Source organism: Myotis davidii, unplaced genomic scaffold (genome assembly GCF_000327345.1).
Source record: "Myotis davidii unplaced genomic scaffold, ASM32734v1 scaffold509, whole genome shotgun sequence".
Taxonomy (NCBI): domain Eukaryota; kingdom Metazoa; phylum Chordata; class Mammalia; order Chiroptera; family Vespertilionidae; genus Myotis; species Myotis davidii.
The window spans coordinates 1,063,074-1,081,616 of record NW_006382996.1 but is presented as its reverse complement, the minus strand read 5'-3'; the positions used below and the strand labels follow the sequence as shown (position 1 = coordinate 1,081,616).

General features: G+C 43.9%; 1 protein-coding gene across 2 annotated transcripts in view; it reads right to left on the bottom strand.

Moving 5' to 3' along the window:
- Positions 1–1,238: 1,238 nt before the first annotated feature.
- RBMS2 (RNA binding motif, single stranded interacting protein 2) overlaps positions 1,239–18,543 on the bottom strand; it is a 52,508-nt gene continuing 35,203 nt past the window's right edge. The window contains exons 6-16 of one of the 2 annotated variants that reach the window (XM_015557469.1): positions 17,445–17,602; positions 10,804–10,883; positions 10,560–10,669; positions 10,014–10,060; positions 9,756–9,849; positions 5,961–6,059; positions 3,899–3,976; positions 3,493–3,603; positions 2,456–2,536; positions 1,942–2,027; positions 1,239–1,835 (exon numbers count right to left, since the gene is read on the bottom strand). In XM_015557469.1, the coding sequence (XP_015412955.1) occupies positions 1,947–2,027; positions 2,456–2,536; positions 3,493–3,603; positions 3,899–3,976; positions 5,961–6,059; positions 9,756–9,849; positions 10,014–10,060; positions 10,560–10,669; positions 10,804–10,883; positions 17,445–17,602 (939 nt within the window). In that variant the 3' untranslated portion in view covers positions 1,239–1,835; positions 1,942–1,946. The remainder of the gene's footprint in view (positions 1,836–1,941; positions 2,028–2,455; positions 2,537–3,492; positions 3,604–3,898; positions 3,977–5,960; positions 6,060–9,755; positions 9,850–10,013; positions 10,061–10,559; positions 10,670–10,803; positions 10,884–17,444; positions 17,603–18,543) is intronic. The other variant, XM_006777883.2, reaches the window with a different exon arrangement.

The following is an 18,543-nucleotide window of genomic DNA, read 5'->3' as shown; positions in this document are numbered from 1 at the left end:
CTCTTAAAAAAAATAAGACTCCTGATATTGTAAATGATGAGATGGGATTTACTGTCCTTTCCTAACCCACCTCCCTGTTGTCTTTCCACAAAAAGGAAAAGTACTGGTTCCCTGACAAAGGGTCCCGAACACCCCAGGGCAGGACAGGTGGCCCTGCCCAGCGACAGAGAGCTTTGTCCTTCCCCACCCTGCACAGCACACACACCCAGCAGTCCCCACGCGGATCCCTCTGGATGTGAGTGTGAAACAGCCCAGCCTTTCAAGGGCATCAGAGCTGTCAAGGGTCAGAGCCCGAGGGAACGTCAAGGACCCCATTTGTTACTTTGAACTAGCTGCATGAGTGACAAAAGGCCATGTGTGTCCAGGGTTGGAGTGGGAACTTACCAAATCCTCTGGCCAGGAGGCAGGGACTACACTGTCTCCATCAAGGTTTCTCATCAACCTTGGCTCTACTGACGTTTTGAGCCAGATCATTCTTTGTTGGGGGTGTGGAGGGTGCCCTACGCACTGGTGAATGGTTAGCAGCATCCCTGGTGTCTAGCCACTAGGTGCCAGTAGCACACAACCTCTACCCCCAGGCTGGACAGTGAAAAATGTCTCCAGGGAAGGCCAAAGGGTCTCCTTTGAACCGTCAGTCTGGAGTGAAGCGAGGAAGCTTCCACAGTGGGGACGGAGCCGAGGGGGAGCCAGCAGGGTCACGATGGCCAAGGCCCCCAGCACAGCAAGGTGCGCGGGGAAGAGGGGGACCCCTGAGCCCCAGAGGAGACAAGAACCTCCAGGAAGCAGAAAAGCTGGCATTTTTGAAAAGCTGTAGCTAGAGAGGACACTTCTTCAGAGGGTGTTAGCCTGGCAGTGAGAAGAATTAGAAGTCAGTTGAGCCCATCCTTCTGTAACTTGCAAGGGACGACCTGGTCTTCATCCAAATTTGGCTCAAGTGTGACTTTCAAGGCTGTGGGTTGTCTCCTTAATGAGCCTGGGTCGAATCTCTGCTTCCGAAGACAAAGTCTAGTATTTTCTCACAGGATGTGGCAGGACAACGGGAAGAAAGCCACTTCCATGGCATGCTTAGTGTTCTGCCTGTTCCCTGCCCAGTCCCCTAACGATTTCATTCAAAAGAGAAATTCACAAAATTAAAAACTGAAAAAAAGTGAAACAGACAAGCTCGGCTGTTTGGAAAAGAGAAGAAAAATATGGATGAGAGAAGCAAAGCATAAAATGAGTGGAGAAAAGACAGGGTGTGTGAGTTACGAGCTTTATAAAGCAAAAATGTAAAACGGCATATTTTCTTAGACCAAAATAAGTCCATAACTAAACTCAGTAAGAAGGGCCCACAGTAGGAATCCTTCAATGTTTTAGCACCACTCCTTTCTTTTTTCCTTTTTTTTTAAAGAGGAAAAAAAATAACAAAAAAAGTTTAAAAGCCTTCTCAAATAAGTTCGACACATCAAAAAGTGTTTTTCATAAAGATAAGAAGTTCCAGGCACCATGTCTCTTTGGGATAGGGGAATTGCATATTGCAGTTTTTAAAAAACAAAACAACACATAAAACTTTATTTGCAAAAGAAAGAAAAAAAAGGTTGTTTTGATTCCTTTGAACGTAGCACACACACCAAGTGCCAGTCCTTGGTTCCCGAGGCTCCTTCAGGAAGGAGGATGAGCAGAGGACACGAGGGCTGATTGCTGTCTCGGGCCCAGGCCTGGGAGGGACGCAGGCCAAGTGGCAGGTCCTAGCAGGGCCCACAGATGGCCTGTATTCCGGGTTAGCCCTCTGGAGTCTGGGAGCATCAGCACCTCCGAGAATTCATTTGGATCCAACACAGACAGGGAGGGGGGTCCTAAAGGAGGAATAAGCCAGTGGGTCGGGAGGGGGAATGACAAGCAGGAGACCCTGTCTGACCTCAGCTGCTCAGCGCACCCTGGCCCTCCGCATGTGATTCTTACCGCTGTTACTTGTTGAACTGGAAAGAATAGACCCCGTGGTCTGAGGGAGCATCCATAGTCACCTGGTTTTGCTGGCCGTTGTTCTCCTGTAACCACAGCCAAAGCAGGAGAGTCACCTGGTGCATCCTTACCCCCCCTGCCACTAAAGCAGCCTAAATAAAACCCACCCAGAGTCCAGTGCCTTCCCCAACCTACCCGCTCCCACACGCCAGTGTTAGGTGCACATGCAACAGCACACGTGCATCGCACACCCAGCATTGCCTCCCCAGCGTTTAGAGCAGCCTGTTCCCGAGAAACACTAGTGAGTACAAGCCAGTATCCTGGTATTTACTATCTGGCCGAATGTCAGGAAGGGCCTCATTCAAGGACACAAAGTCTTTCCTTCCTACGTTCTTCACCTACCAGCTATTTGTGAACACAGAATCAGCATCACTGTGAGAGGGAGATCTTGAATGGGAAAATCTGCCTCTTTCATTTTCTTATCCTCAACCCGAAGAGATTATAACGTTCTCACCTCAACTGACACGTTGGAAGAAGGCACTGGGGTGTACTGGGAGATGTAGGCTCCTTGCATGGCGGCCGCAGTTGGCATGTACTAGAATGAAAAACACCAGCAGGCTGAGTGACTCTTGGCTACACTGAAAGCACCTGGGAAGCTTTAGCAACTACTGATGCCTTCGTTCCATCCCCAGAGATATTAATTTGTCTGATTTGCTTTTTAAAAATATGTTTTTATTGATTTGAGAGAGAGGGAAAGGAGGCAAAAGGGAGGGAGGGAGGGAGGGGGGGGAGAGAGAGAGAGAGAGAGAGCGACCAAAGTCCCCAGAGGACACTTACATGTTTTTTAAATTGATTTAGAGAAAGGGAGAGAGAGAGAGAGAGAGAGAAACATCCATCGTCTGCCTCAGGCACGCACCCTGACTGGGACTGAGCCCGCAACCTGGGCATGTGCCCTGATCGGGAATCAAACTGACCACCTTTAGGTGCACAGGATGACACTCAACCAACTGAGCCACACCAGTGAGGGCTAATTGTCAGATTTCATTGTGCTTTTTAAAAGCACTTCAGGGCTACACTGGCTTAGAGAGACTTATACACACATGATGCTTTTTCTCCTCTTTCCTGCTTTCTGCGTTACCTCTCTGCCGGGAAGCCCTCCTGGGCAAATCAGAAGGCAGCAGGCCCACAAGAAACCTAGTGATTATTTTGTGATTATTTTGATAAGGATTTCTAGGAGATGTGAATGATCTAGAGATAAACTAGTATGTAGATAGAAACTCCATTTTTTTACTACACTTGATCTTAGCCAAAAGGCCGAGAAGCGATAGAAACACCATTTGTTTAGTTTCATGAGTAGGAATCAGTTAAAAGGAGTGGGCTGGGGAGCAGAATGGCTATATTCCTAGCTCATGGATGATTATCTTTTAAGTTTACCCCCTATTCTCAGTGATACTGAAGCGATTCTCATCATCATAAGTATTTATCCTGAAAAGTATTACACAAATATTCCTTCCTCAGTAGGAGTTTATAATCAGAAACATTCCGCTTTACCGCGCCCGTGGTGCTGAGGGAGAGGTGGCCCAGTTGCTGGGTAAGAGGTCCCATCATGGAGGCAGGCTGGAGAGAAAGGGGATGATCCATCCCTGGGGTCAGAACTGAACCCTAGAGGCAGCGACAAAGGACAGGGTTAGTTGGCAGCATTCTGTGAGGCTGCCGGCAGCAGTGATCCACGGCTACTGGGACCATTTAAAATTCCTGGAAAATGAGAGGTGAGCAGCTACCCTGTTACGCAACAGGAACAGGCACTCTGCCCATCTGTCTGGATGGATCCCTGCCTAAGAATAACAAACTCACAAAACTTAAGGTCAGATACTTGGGTTCCATAAGGGCTTGAGCCAGAACTCAAACCCACATCCCCTCTCATCAAATCCCATTTTGCCCGCTTCTGAACACTCACTGAAGGCTGTATGAGGTATGACTGGTGGTGCATCCACGACGGGTTAGGTACTTGTAGAGGCGATGTCTGAGTTACTCTCTAATGCAAGCAAAAATAAACAAGCAAAAATGTTAATTATCTAGAAACCACTGTTTTGCCCAATGATCTGACAATGTTCAGACAATCCCCCAAAAGCTGAAGTTCCCCATCAGAAAATAGAAACATTAATACAGAGAACAGACTGACAGCTGTTAGAGGGGAGGGGGAGGGAGGTTGGGTGAAAAAGGTGAAGACACAGACAACAGTATGGTGATTACCAGAGGGAAAGGTGGGTAGGGGAGTAGGAGAGGGGAAAGGGAGGGGTGTAAATGGTGATGGAAGGAGACTTGACTTGGGGTAGTGAACGTACAATATATTTCCCACATATGAGTCAACATGTGAATTTGTGACAGTTCAGAGAAGAGACTGTGACATAACACAGACAGGTTTTGATAGAGACTGGGAGAGAATAGGAGGTAATATATATACACACTAGAGGCCTGGTGAATAAAATTTGTGCACTGGGGTGGGGGTTGTCCTTCATTCCCTCCTTATTGGCTGTGGGTGTCGCCATTTTTGAGGGTGGGACAGTCAATTAGCATATTCCCTCCTTATTGGCTGTGGGTACCACCATCTTTGAGATGGTGTGAGGTCAATTAGCATATTCACTCTTTATTAGATAGGATATTGCTTAAATATAATAGAAACATTATAAGTAAACTTATTTTTATAAAATTAGCAACCCTTACACCACAACAAATAACCCAATTTAAAAATGGGCATCCCAGAGGCTGAAGCCCTAACAGCTTAACCTTTGTAGGGGTTCAAAATGAATCACCCCAAGATGTGCCTCTGTACTGCCAAGTAGCTCAGTTGGTTAGAGCATAGTCCTGATACATCAAGTACATCAAGGTTGCAGGTGTGATCTCTGGTCAGAGCACATCTGAGATAAACCAACAAATGCAAAAAATAAATGCAGATTATTTTGAGCTAAAGGCAACTGAGACTTACAAGAGAAACTTCTGCCCCCTTCTTCCTTTAACTACTTAAGGAGAACTTGAATTAGGTACCTTGTCCATAATGAAAAATTATCAGAGATAACCGTTTCTGTCTACCTATCGGGCAGGGCAAGCACCTGCTCTTCTCATCCTGCAGTGACCCTCTGAAGCCCCCAAAGAGCCTTACCCCATCCTTAGCTCAGAATGCCATATATGCCTCGTCTTAACTTTCCATCCCTGATTCTTTCATGTATGTGAAAGTTTGTCACTGATGTTGATGCTTCACCAGGGAAATCAGAACATAACCAATAGTACTGTATTTTTTAAAATCTATTTTTATTGATTTCAAAGAGGAAGGGAGAGGGAGAGAGAGATAGAAATATCAATGATGAGAATCATTGATCAGTTGCCTCCTGCACGCCTTCCTACTGGGATGGAGCCTGCAACCCAGGCATGCACCCTGACCAGAAATAACCTCGAACCATAACCTCCCGGTTCATAGGTCAACACTCAACCACTGAGCCACACCAGCCAGGCATACTACTGTATTTTTTATTAAAAAACAAATTAAATAAGATAGTGCTTGATTTTATATAAAATTGAAAAAATAAAATAAAAATAAAAATGGGCAAAGGATTTAAATATTTCTTTAAGAATATATACAAATGGCCAGTAAGCACATGAAAGAGGCATAAAATCATTAACCACCAGGAAATGCCAATGAAAAACACAATGAGATACCACTTCACATCCACTAGGGTGACTATAATTAAAAGGACAAAATAGCGCTGGTCAGTGTGGCTCGGCTGGTTGGAGTGGTGATCATGGGTCTCGGGTTCGATTCTGGGTCAGAGTACATACCCTGGTTTAATCCCCAATCGGGGCTCATACAAAAGGCAGCCAATCAATATTTCTCATATCAATGTTCCTCTCTCTCCCTTACTCTCTCTAAAATCAATTAAAGCCCTGGCAGGTGGGCTCAGTTGGCTGAGCATCATCCCATGCACTGAAAGGTTACCGGTCTGATTCCCCGTCAGGGCACATACCCAGGTTGCCGGCTTGATGCCCAGTCTGGGGTGCTGGCAGGAGGCAGTCGATCGACATTTCTCTTTCACATCGATGTTTCTCCCTCTCCCTTCCTCTCTCTTTAAAACCAACAAAATTAAAATCAATTTTTAAAAAAGGACAATAAAAAAAATTAAAAAAAGACAATAGCAAGTATTATGTACAGTAGGTGGGAGTGTAAAATGGTTCTGCAACTTTGGAAAACAGCTGGCACTTCCTCAAGAAGTTAAACAGTTACCGCATAACTCAGAAATCCCACTCTTAGGCATACACTCAGGAAAAAGGAAAGCATATGTCCACACAAAAATTGTACACAAATATTCATGGCAGTATCATTCATAATAGCCCATAGGTAGAAACAACTCAAATGGCCATCAACTGATAAATTAATAACAAATGAGGTGTTATCCATATAGTGGAATATGATTCAGTCATAAAAAAGAATGAAGTCCTGAGACATGCTACAACATGGATAAAGCTTAAAAACATGCCAGCTGAAAGAAGCCAGGCACATATTGTATGCTTCTATTTATGATGAAACGTGTAGAACAGGCAAATCTATAGGCATAGGGAGTGTACTAGTGGCTGCCAGGGGTTGGGTGGAGGAAGAAGAGGGAACGACTACTAATGGGTACAGAGTTTCTTTCTGAGGGGACGCCAACGTTCTGGAATTAGATATGGGTGATAGTTGAACAACTTTGTAAATTTACTACACACTACTGATTTGTACACTTGAAGAGGGTGACTTTTATGGTATGTATTATTATGAGGCATTTCTAACTTCTCATTGCTAATTTTTTCATTTTAAAATTGAGATATAATTCACATATCTCATTAAAGACATTTGATAAAATTCAGCAGCTATTTTTTTAAAATCACAAGTAAAATAAGGACTAGAAAGAAACTACTTACATATATTAAATGTCATTACCAAAAACTAGCTGCTAACCTTAACCGAAACAAAGTCATATTAAAACCACTGCAAATATAGTAGCCTACTATAGTAAGGTTAAATAAATACAGTTAGACAAGAGCACAACTGGCATAAAATTGGAAAGGAAGATAAACGATTATTTTGCACTGATGATATAATTGTATACCTGGAAAACTTAAGAGGCTCAAGTAAAAAAAAAATGCTAGTAGTATTAAGAAAATTTGACAAGTTAGTTGCATACTAAATAGATGAACATAAATTAATAGGTTTTTTCAAATGTATCTAGAAATGCTTATAAAAATGATAGAACACATAGGAATATATTTAACAAGAAAAGAATAAGGCCTACATAAACAAAACTAAAATCTCATTTAAGGACACAAAAAGATTTAAAAACATGAAAAGAAATACCATATCTTGAGTGAAAAGGTTAGTACTTTTAAAAATGTCAATTCTCTTGCCGTAGCATATTTGGTTCAGTGGATAGAGCATTGGCCTGAGGACTGAAGGGTCCTGGCTTCCATTCCGGTCAAGGGCACGGACTTTGGTTGCAGGCTCCATTGGGGCCCTGATTGGGGAGTGTGTGAGAGGCAACCAATCGATGTGTCTCTCCCCCTCCCTTCCACTCTCTCTAAAACTGAATGGAAAAATATCCTCGGGTGAGGATTAACCAAAAAAATAAATAAATAAAAAATCAACTATTTGAGAGAGAGATTTACTGTAACTCCAATTAAAATTCTCACAGATTTTAAAAATTAGATAAAATGACCATAAACTTTATACAGAAGAATAAATGCCAAAAAAATAGCAAAGTATGAAAAAGAATGGAGAAGATGTTGTCTTATCAAACATTAGAACATATTATGAAAGCCACTGTGATCAAATCCATACATTATTGAAATAGGAATGGAAACAATGATCTCTGGGAGAGAATAAATTCCAGTATTTATTATATGACAAAGGTGACATTTCAATTCAGTGGAAAAAGAATGGATTATTTAATAATTTGATGCTAGGACAGCTGATTAAAAATCTGAAAGAAAATATAGTAGGGCCCCTCTTTTCTACCATATACAAAAATAAATTCCTGATGATTACACATTCACATATAAAACAATGAAATAAATCTTGGAGACCATATTCACAATATAGGACTAGGAAGAGCTTTTGAATTAAGGCAAGAAATTAAAAAGTTATAAGTGAAAAAGAAGGCATATTTAACTATATACACATTTTAAACTTCTGTGTGGCAAAAACTGGTGATTCCCAATGTATGACCCTTGGACCAGCTGCAGTAGCAGCAGCAGCGTCTGGGAACTGGTTAGGAATACAAATTCTTACCTCCCGCCCAGGCCTACTGAGGCAGAAAGTGCTGCTTGGCGCCCAGTAACCTGGGTTTAACAAGCTCTTCAAGTGATTCTGATGCACAGCTCAAGTTTGAGGACCACAAAGTCAACGGACAAAATTAAATTCGGAAAACCACACACATTTGTAACAAAGATAACATTCAGAGGATCAATGCTTATAATATACAAATAGTTTTTATAAGTTGGTGAGAAAGGAATAACTAAGCAAACAGAAAAATGGGCTAAGCATATCAGAGAACAGCAAATCAAAATATGACAAACATTAAAAATGCTGCCAAAACCGGTTTGGCTCAGTGGATAGAGCGTCGGCCTGCAGACTGAAGGGTCCCAGGTTCGATTCCGGTCAAGGGCATGTACCTGGGTTGCGGGCACATCCCTAGTAGGAGATGTGCAGGAGGCAGCTGATCGATGTTTCTCTCTCATCGACGTTTCTAACTCTCTATCTCTCTCCCTTCCTCTCTGTAAAAAATCAATAAAATATATTTTTAAAAAAATGCTTAAACCAAGCTGCAGTCAGGGAAGTGCAAATTAAAGTCATAATGCACTTTCCATCAAGATAGGAGACATTTAAAAAGAGCAAGGGCTGGAGGGAAGCAGGTGCTCTCATTCATTGCGCCTGGAAACATGAATTGGTACAGCCTTCGTGAAAAGCAATCTGGGGACATTTATGAAACCGAAAGTCCATAAATTCAAACGAGCAATCTTACTCCTCAGACTCCAGCGCCTAGAAATAAAGGTACTCGTAGGTAAAGGCAGAGCACAGGGTGTTTTCTCACAAGGGTGTTTACTGAAGCATTATTTGTACCAAGAAACACCACATTGAAATCCAAGTGAATGACCTTCACTGGGGTAGAGATGAAGAATTCTGGTGTAGCTCCAGCATGAAAAATAATGCAACTATTAAAGAAGAAAACTAGAACAGACATCATCATTAGCTGCATCAGAATCACCCAGACGGCGTCTGAGAACCACTCATTTGCTGGGACCCGTCACCAGTGTCTAAGTCGGTGGGTCTGGGGTGGAGTCCAGAATTTGTGTTTCTGAAAATTCCCAGGTGGTGCTGACTGCTGGCCCAGGGACTACACTTTGAGAATCACTGGTTTAAGGTACTGTTAAGTGAGAAGAGTAAAGTATGAAAAATATATGTAATAGGGTCAACTTCTTTATAAATAAAATAAACAATGACTTCCAAAAACCATATACATATGTATATATGCCCATGAAGAAAAATATAGAAAATAGTAGGAAATTAACATGGATTTACCTGCGGGGTAGTAGGCAGAGAGTAAGAGGATGCGTTCACACCAGTCCACATATAAGTAGTGTGATCACATGTGATGCTTTTGTGTAAAGTTATTTGTGGCAATACGTACAAAGGAAAAACAAACAAAACAACACATAGTTTCCAGCATTCTATTCCTCCGCCTAAAACACAATGATAGGGAAAGTCACTGCACCCTTGGGCATGAACATACCTGGTACGAAGACACGGGAGATGGGAGGTAGGGGGAGAGTGCAGACTGCGTGAGCATCCTGGTGGGGGTGAGGCTATACGGACCTGGGTAAAACCTGCAGGAAGGACCCTCGTCAGTCAGGAGTCACCGGAAGATGGGCGCCCTCCCCTGACAGACACGGCCGCTTCCCACCCAGTGCTGTTCAAAACTCAAGATGAAACATCTTGGACACAGGCTGCTGTCATTTTGAGTTGGCCTGAATGTATAAAACACCCTTACCCATTCTGAAGCGCGGTGGAGGGGTCATAGGTCAAGGCCATACCACCCTATAAAGAAAGAGCACACCAGTCATATTGTAAGCCCTTGGATGAGAACAGGAGCCAGGCCAGAATGTCAAGGGTGGGATGAGTAAAGTGAAGCCTGGACAGCCCAGCCCATGTGGGTCAGCGGTTAAGCATCAACCCAGGAACCAAGAGGTCACCGGTTTGATTCCCAGTCAGGGCACTTGCCCGGGTTTCAGGCTTGATCCCCAGTAGGGGACATGCAGGAGGCAGCCAATCGATAATAGTCCTCTCTCATCGATGTTTCTATCTATCTCTCTTCATACTTCTCTCTCCAAAAATAATAAAAAATTAAGTGAAGTCTGGACAAGCTGTCACAGAGTTTTCCTGGGTGTGCAGGCTGCAAAATCCCACTCACGGCCCACACTGAAGAGCCAGCTTCTCTCCGTCACAAACTGCAGCTCTCAAGCTTGCCACCTAAGCTCACAGACATCAGGCCCTGGTCCTTTCCATTCCGTTTTAATAGCCTCAGAGGTCCTCTTACCATGTCTCCATTCCTTGGCCACGCCCGTCCATTGGGCACAAATTTTCCTTGGTTCTGTCGTTTCTTTGGACCACCGTCAGCAAATTTGCAAAGCAACGGATCTGATGGGGCTACCGAGAGAGGAAGCAGACAGGTAACGGAGTCCCGCCTCACTTAGCCTCACTCACACTCATGCAAAACTCCTCAGATCTTCCCTGGAAGTAACAGCCTGTGGCCCTGTCAGCCGGATTCCCAGATGCCTCACCTGGTACTCCGGGGGGTGTCTTAAGATATTTTCCATTAAAGTGGGTGATGATGGCTTCACACTTCTCTGTGGACTCCATCCTGAGGAGCACAAGAGGGGTTACCAGCCGTGGGCAAACTACGGCCTGCGGGCCGAATCCGGCCCGTTTGAAATGAATAAAACTATTGAAAAAAAAGACCGTACCCTTTTATGTACAGATGTTTACTTTGAATTTATATTAGTTCACACAAACACTCCATCCATGCTTTTGTTCCGGCCCTCCGGTCCAGTTTAAGAACCCATTGTGGCCCTCGAGTCAAAAAGTTTGCCCACCCCTGGGTTAGGCTCTAGCTTCTCCAGGATCTGTGTGCTCCCTACATTCAACAAGAATGCCCCAAGTTCCCAGCCCCAAGATGCTCTAACAGTTGTGACTATAAAACACAGGTTTCCTCCACACAAATTCAAGACATCAGGAAGAGGCAACCCAGCTCCTAATGAAGGTTCTCTCAACTGGCTCCCGTAGGAGCCCTGAAAGGAGTCATGGAGGTCTATGAATACATGTTCCAAAGAAGATACTGACGGATGGGCCTACGATTGTGTCTGGCTCATAAATAAGAATACAGTAAACAGAGGCTGTTACTATTACTTTTTATTACAAAATCCCTAATGGAAATTGTTCCTCACTCCAATAAACCTACACAAGCTAAGAATTTTCCAATATTTATTTTTGCTTCTGGTTACTTATCAAGGTCTAATGAGCTATTCATTAAGATTTCATGAGTCTGTAGGAGGAAACAGTAATAAGACAGGGTTAGGGCCCATAGTGATAGAAAAAATAATGTGGGAACACTGAGTTAAAGTATCTTGTTGGGGAAAGAGGACAGAAAATCTAGACTCCAGCTCAGGGGTCCTCAAACTTTTTTTTTTAAATAATATATTTTATTGATTTTTTACAGAGAGGAAGGGAGAGAGATAGAGAGTCAGAAACATCGATGAGAGAGAAACATCGATCAGCTGCCTCCTGCACATCTCCCACTGGGGATGTGCGCGCAACCTAGGTACATGCCCTTGACCGGAATCGAACCCGGGACCTTTCAGTCCGCAGGCTGACGCTCTATCCACTGAGCCAAACCGGTTTCGGCGGTCCTCAAACTTTTTAAACAGGGGGCCAGTTCACTGTCTCTCAGACCGTTGGAGGGCCGGACTATAGTTTAAAAAAAAACTATGAACAAATTCCTATGCACACTGCACATATCTTATTTTGAAGTAAAAAAAACAAATGGGAACAAATACAATATTTGTATTTGCATGTGGCCCGTGGGCCAGAGTGTGAGGACCCCTGTTCCAGCTCCTGTTCATGTCCCACAGCTGTGAGTTAGGACATGCACAAAGCCCTTTGGTCCCATCCCTCATTTCCGCTTTAGAGAAATGATCCATCTACCCTACTACACAGGTCTGTATAGATCAAATAAGATAATCTATATAAATGTGTTCTAAAAAATCATAAGGGTCCGTGTAATACGAGGTACAGTATTTTGCCCTCTTTCAGTATTTAAAGTCTCACTATATTTTCCATGGCAGTAGCCACTAAAAGTATAAACCATTCCTATGACGGTGGTCACTATAAATGGCCTCAAACGGAATGTTTTAGAGAAAACCATGTTAGGTGTCCTTGAGCAGCAGTCTGCAGCTGGGTTACTCCTATTCCTCAGGCTTAAGATTTCATGAGTCTGCAGGAGGCAGCAGTAACAGACAGGGTTAGGGCCACAGTGATGGAAAAAGGGTGAGCAGGCAGAGAGAGTTTCCAGAGAATCACTTTCAGAACCTCGACATTCTCATAAACCCTTTCCTAAAACTGACCTGCCGGGGGGACTGGCCATGACCAGTAATGATCAAAGCTCAAGTCCCCTCTCAGTCATGCCCCTCCGTTTACTTCACACTCTCCCCAGACTCAAAACAAGGCAGTGGGAACTGAGTTACAAAACTTTTTGTAAGTCAGATGCTCCCAATTCTTCCTTCCAACATAAGCTGGAGGACTCGGCAAATTGTCAATTGACACATTTAAAAAAAATCAATTTTGATGATAAGATGACCCTGGTTTTTGGCAAATGATTCAAAAGGAATTCAGAGAATTCCTATTTTAACAAAACTCTCCCGTCCCGCCCTGGCCGGTGTGGCTCAGGCGTGTGGGCGTTGTCCCATGCACTCCAAGGCGCCGGTTTGATCCTCTGTCAGGGCATATATCCAGGTTATGGGCTCGATCCCAGATAGGGGGCATGCAGGAGGCAGTCAATGGATGATTTGATCTCACATTGATGTTTCTCTCTCCCTCTCTCTTCTTCTCTAAAAAATCAATTTTTGAATCTTTAAAAAACACACAAAAATCTCTTTCCATTCCCACTTACTTATTTGTATGAACCAAGTTTCTCACCATGAAAACAAAACACAGGAACAGAATTGGTATTAAGTCCTGTCTTGTTACAGCAGTAAACAACATTCATCGATGGCTGCATGACCTAATTAGAAAAATCTAAACAAAATAAAACTTATTCATGTCATAGGAGAAGCATTTCCAATAAAATTTACTTTCCATAGAATAATTTTGTATCAACATTTAAACATACTTATGTTGTTTGGGGCAACTATGAACTAAGCATTATAAAAAGAATTTTCATCCTAGTCAGTTTGGCTCAGTGAATAGAGCATCGGCCTCCAGACTGAAGGGTCCTGGGTTCGATTCCAGTCAAGGGCACATGCCTGGGTTGCAGGCTCAATCCCCAGTAGGGAGTGTGCAGGAGGCAGCCAATCAGTGATTCTCTCTCATCATTGATGTTTCTATCTCTTCCTCTCTGAAATCAGTAAAAGATATATTTGAAAAAGAGAATTTTCTTATGGGTTAATACCTACATATATAGCCTCAGGGCCACTGGGAAAAATTTTAATTTATATACATATTTTTATTGCAGAGAAGTGTGACAGAATGGGCCATAAAAAGACTTTCAACTAAAAAAATGTTTTACACTAGAATACAATACAAATGGAATAAGAATATAAGATCAAGAAGAAAAAAATGGAATGTTATAAGAAAGATGTAAGAGTTATAACTAATAAAAAAGAAATACCCTATGTATTTTCAAAATGGATGATTTTGTGTATCAAATTGCTATGACATTTAGATCTCATTGGATATACTGAAAAATTATTTAACAGCATGATTTAAAATATCAATGTTTATAATTTGCTGGAAATCATACTTAGCACAAACCTAAATGTTTGAAGAAAATTTGTAGTTATTAATGTAGAAACATGCAAGAGATTTCATAGTTTTTCAAGTCTTTAAAGCCACAGTTCCCAAACCAGGCTCTGGGACACGCTGGGTCGTTGTGGTGTGCTCACAGATCCACAGCAAGGAATATTTTAATTTTCTGAAGAAAATACAGCAACATCTGTTGGATACTGTGTGAGCAACTAACTCTAAATCGTTCACCATTGCAACAACAGATCACCCTACAATCCTTTTGGTCATGTATTTTTGCAAAGCTGGTTTTTCAACGGTTGCTATGACAAAAGCAAGAACCATAAGAAAATCAATGTATAACAGGGAATGAGAGTATAGTGTCCAATCTGATTCCAAGGTTGGACAAGTTCAGCTTCCAACAGGTACACATCCCATTAGTAAGTTTAGTTATTTTTTTTTAAATATATTTTATTGATTTTTTACAGAGAGGAAAGGAGAGAGATAGAGATAGAGTTAGAAACATCGATGAGAGAGAAACATCGATCAGCTGCCTCCTGCACATCCCCCACTGGGGAAGTGCGCGCAACCCAGGTACATGCCCTTGACCGGGATCGAACCTGGGACCCTTCAGTCCCCAGGCCGACGCTCTATCCACTGAGCCAAACCGGTTCCGGCAAGTTTAGTTATTTAAAGTTGCAATATATTTCCTCTTTCAACGTATTTTCTCAAGTAGCTATAAAATTGCTAAGATATGAACAAATTTTAAAAATACATATTTTTATTAATTTCAAAGACAGAGAGAGAGCTAGAAACATCATCAATGATGAGAATCATCGACCAGCTGCCTCCGGCATGCCCCACACCAGGGAGGCATGCCCCACACCAGGGATCGAGCCCACAACCCAGGCATGTGCCCTGACCAGGAATCGAACTCAAACCTCCTGGCTCATAGGTTGATGCTCAACCACTGAGCCACATCAGCCAGGAGAGCTATGAATACTTTTTGAGTTATTTATACCATTTAATTTATCAGTAAATTGAACTGTTAAGTGGGGGTGGGGGGTGTTTGGTCTTGGAAAAAAAATTAATAAGACAACTGTGGTGCCATGATTTGAAATGGGTTGGGAACCTCCGCTTTCAAAGAGTATGGGAACAAAAATGTTTGGTGACCACAAGCCTCAGACTCTTTTAGTTATACTTGGGATTGCCAGTAGGTGGTACTATCAAGAGTGAGTTGGCTAGCCCTAACTGGTTTGGCTCCATGGATAGAGCGTTGGCCTGCGAACTGAAGGGTCCCAGGTTCGATTCCGGTCAAGAGCATGTACCTTGGTTTCGGGCACATCCCCAGTACAGGGTGTGCAGGAGGCAGCTGATCGATGTTTCTCTCTCATGGATGTTTCTAACTCACTAACCCTCTCCCTTCCTCTCTGTAAAAAATCAATAAAATATTTTTTTAAAAAGAGTGAGTTGGCTAGAGAAGCCCTATTCCTAGTTCCCACAGTTTGAAACACTCCAGAGTAAGGGAATGTTCTTGGACCAGACAAGATATAAAACAAAAGGGACCTTAGTCCAGTAGTTTTCAAACTTAAAGAAAAAACAAACACAACAGAATCTCCTTTCAAACAAAATCTTAAGATAAATAAAAGCAGAACCTAGCTCAGTGATGGCGAACCTATGACACGCATGTCAGAGGTGACGCGCGAACTCATTTTTTTGGTTAATTTTTCTTTGTTAAATGGCATTTAAATATATAAACTGAAGGGATTGAAGGGTCCTGGGTTCGGATTCTGATCAAGGGCTCATGCCCTGGTTGTGGGCTTGATTCCCAGTAGGGGGCATGCAGGAGGCAGCTGATCAATGAGTCTCTCTCATCATTGATGTTTCTATCTCTCCCTCTCCCTTCCCCTCTGATGTCAATTAAAAGAAGAAGAAGAAGAAAAGCAGAATCATTTCTTAATTAGGACAAGGGAAGCTGACGCCCTACAACAGCAATGACACCTAAGCACAGAGGAGGGTACGCTAGAGAGCTCTGCAGCACAAGGGACACCACAAGAAAATCACTCATCTAAGTCAATCTCCACAGCCCAGCTGGCGAGGCTCAGTGGCTGAGCGTTGACCTATGAACCAGGAGATCATGGCTCGATTCCTGGTCAGGGCACACCCCCGGGTTGTAAGCCACAACCCATCGCCAGTGGGGGCCGTGCAGGAGGCAGCCAATCAATGATTCTCTCTCATCATTAATGTTCTATCTCTCTCTCCCTCTTCCTTCCTCTCTGAAATCAATAAAAATATATATATTAATAATAATAATAAATCAATCTCCAGAGTCGACCAAGACTCATAAATGTCTGCTATCACATGGACAGTTAGTGGCAGGGTTGGTTCCAGACTCTAAGTCTCTCAACAGATCTGAAAGGTAGACCAGATCTTCCACTTCATCCTAACTGACCTGGAAGCCAGAAGTATTAGAGCTCTGTTTCTATCACCCACTCCTGTGACACTGGGACAAGTCACTTCATATTGGGAACTTTGGTTTCCTTGTCTATAACATGGAGAGTTAATATTTCACAGGGTTGTAGTAATGATTAAATGAGACAATAGGAAGATACAGAAAACTTGCTTTATGGGCTTGTAAGGTACCAGTGACATTAAATCTATGAGAAGGTACAGAATTATTTTATTCTGGTTGGGTCTGGATCAAAGGAACAAAGGCTAGAGTAGCAGAAGGTAGTGGGGAAATGACAAGGATTTGGGGCACGTGAACTTTTTAGTATTGTGACCTACAATTAAATAAACCTGAATTACTATTGATAGGAACGTCCTCTTATCTGATAGAGCACCTGAATTAATCTGAAAAATAATCATATTATTTTAAATATTAGAACACATATACTTATGTGAATAGGAGGTTAAATTTCTTACATGCGAATAGGGGGTTAAGTTTTTCTTAAGTTTCTTTTTCAAGGCCTGTGCCAAGCGATTGAGGAGGTGACTCAGCTGTGAATCCAGCAAACAGAACCGATAAGCATGGTCAGGCCAACTCACCAGGAGTCAAAACATCACCTCATCAACATCATCTCATCGCCTGATGACTAAAGGGTAATAGCTGAGTCCACTCCTGGCCTCACCCTGGCCCCTTCCCCTCTATAACCCTGTCCCCTGCACCTGCTGGAAGGCAGGATTTGATGCTTGTAAGCGTGCTGTCTTCTGGGTTGGCTCGCCTCTTCAATAAACGCCCCATGTGATTCACCCTTGCCTTCCTTATCGGACACAGTGACGGGCAGCCGGAGCCCAACCGGGGGGGTTTCCTGGTAACACTATCAAGTACTTTTGGCCAATCGATTGGTCCCAGTGGGAAAGGGGGGCACAGATTTTGTGACATTCTTCATGAACGACATCATGTCCCATGCTCGGCATCCCTCACCTTGCGAAGCCAACCCCTCTGCTGGTCCCACTGGTGTCTCGAAGGATTCGAGTGGAGATGACTTGGCCAAAGGGCTTCAGCATTCCCTCCAGTTCTTGCTCATCCATCGACAGTGGGAGGTTTGATATGTACAAATTGGTAGGGTCCTGCTCCTGTTGCTATGGAAATAAAAGAGAGAAAATGAAGCTCACATCTCAGCCTTCATCCACAACGTAATATCTCAGAAAAAAAGATAACAGGAAGGGTCCCACAGAAACAAAGAGGGTCTGAACTATTTGTAACAAACATCTAGCCCTACTACCGTGGATTGTATATTGAGCCCAGGACCCCCCTCCCCCCCCAAAAAAGAGAAAGCAGGTTTAATATCATTAGTGCTGTACAAGCCCACAATACGGGTCACTGATAAAGCTTTGGCTGTCTCTTTAAGAAGCAGGCCGAGCAGCGCCCCCTCCCCCGGCAGCCGTCCCGGAGGCAGGATTCCCTCGGACCGCCCGCTCGCGGCCGGATTGTTTGGAGTAATCCTCCCCCGCCCCCCCTTCCGGCCGCAGCAGACGCCTCGGAGGGGGAATGCCGGCTCGCCCCCTGACGGAGGGAAAGCAGGAAGAGGGAGAGAGGGGCGGAGGAGGACGGGAGGGCTACGTGTGGGGCTGCGCCGAGGGCCACATGCATAGCTCACTGGTCCCCAGGAGCCCCGACAGCTCCGGTCACCGGAGCTCTGCAGGGCCCCCCACTCCGCTGCCAGGCTTTTCCACCGGAGGCGGCGGCGGGGGAGCCCTCCCCGCGGGCAAAGCGTACACAGTGGCGACCACGTCCCACAGCGGGATGGTTGAGAATTTCCGCAGCCACTCTGCCCTTGACTGTGGGTCACAGGCAGCCTTAATCCCTCCCTACCCTTCCCTCCGGGGCTTCCGTTTTCTTTAATTACAGCAGAAGGTGGCTGCCCTGCCCCGCCAGCGCCACAGAACTCACAAGGACTTCAGACTTCAGACAGGCGAGAGGGCAGTGCCAGGGAGAGAACGGGAGGGAAAGGCTCTGGGTTCCGAGGAGTCCCGCGGAGAGAAAAGCTCCAGGCAGATGTGAGGAGGGACGTCTGCTCCCG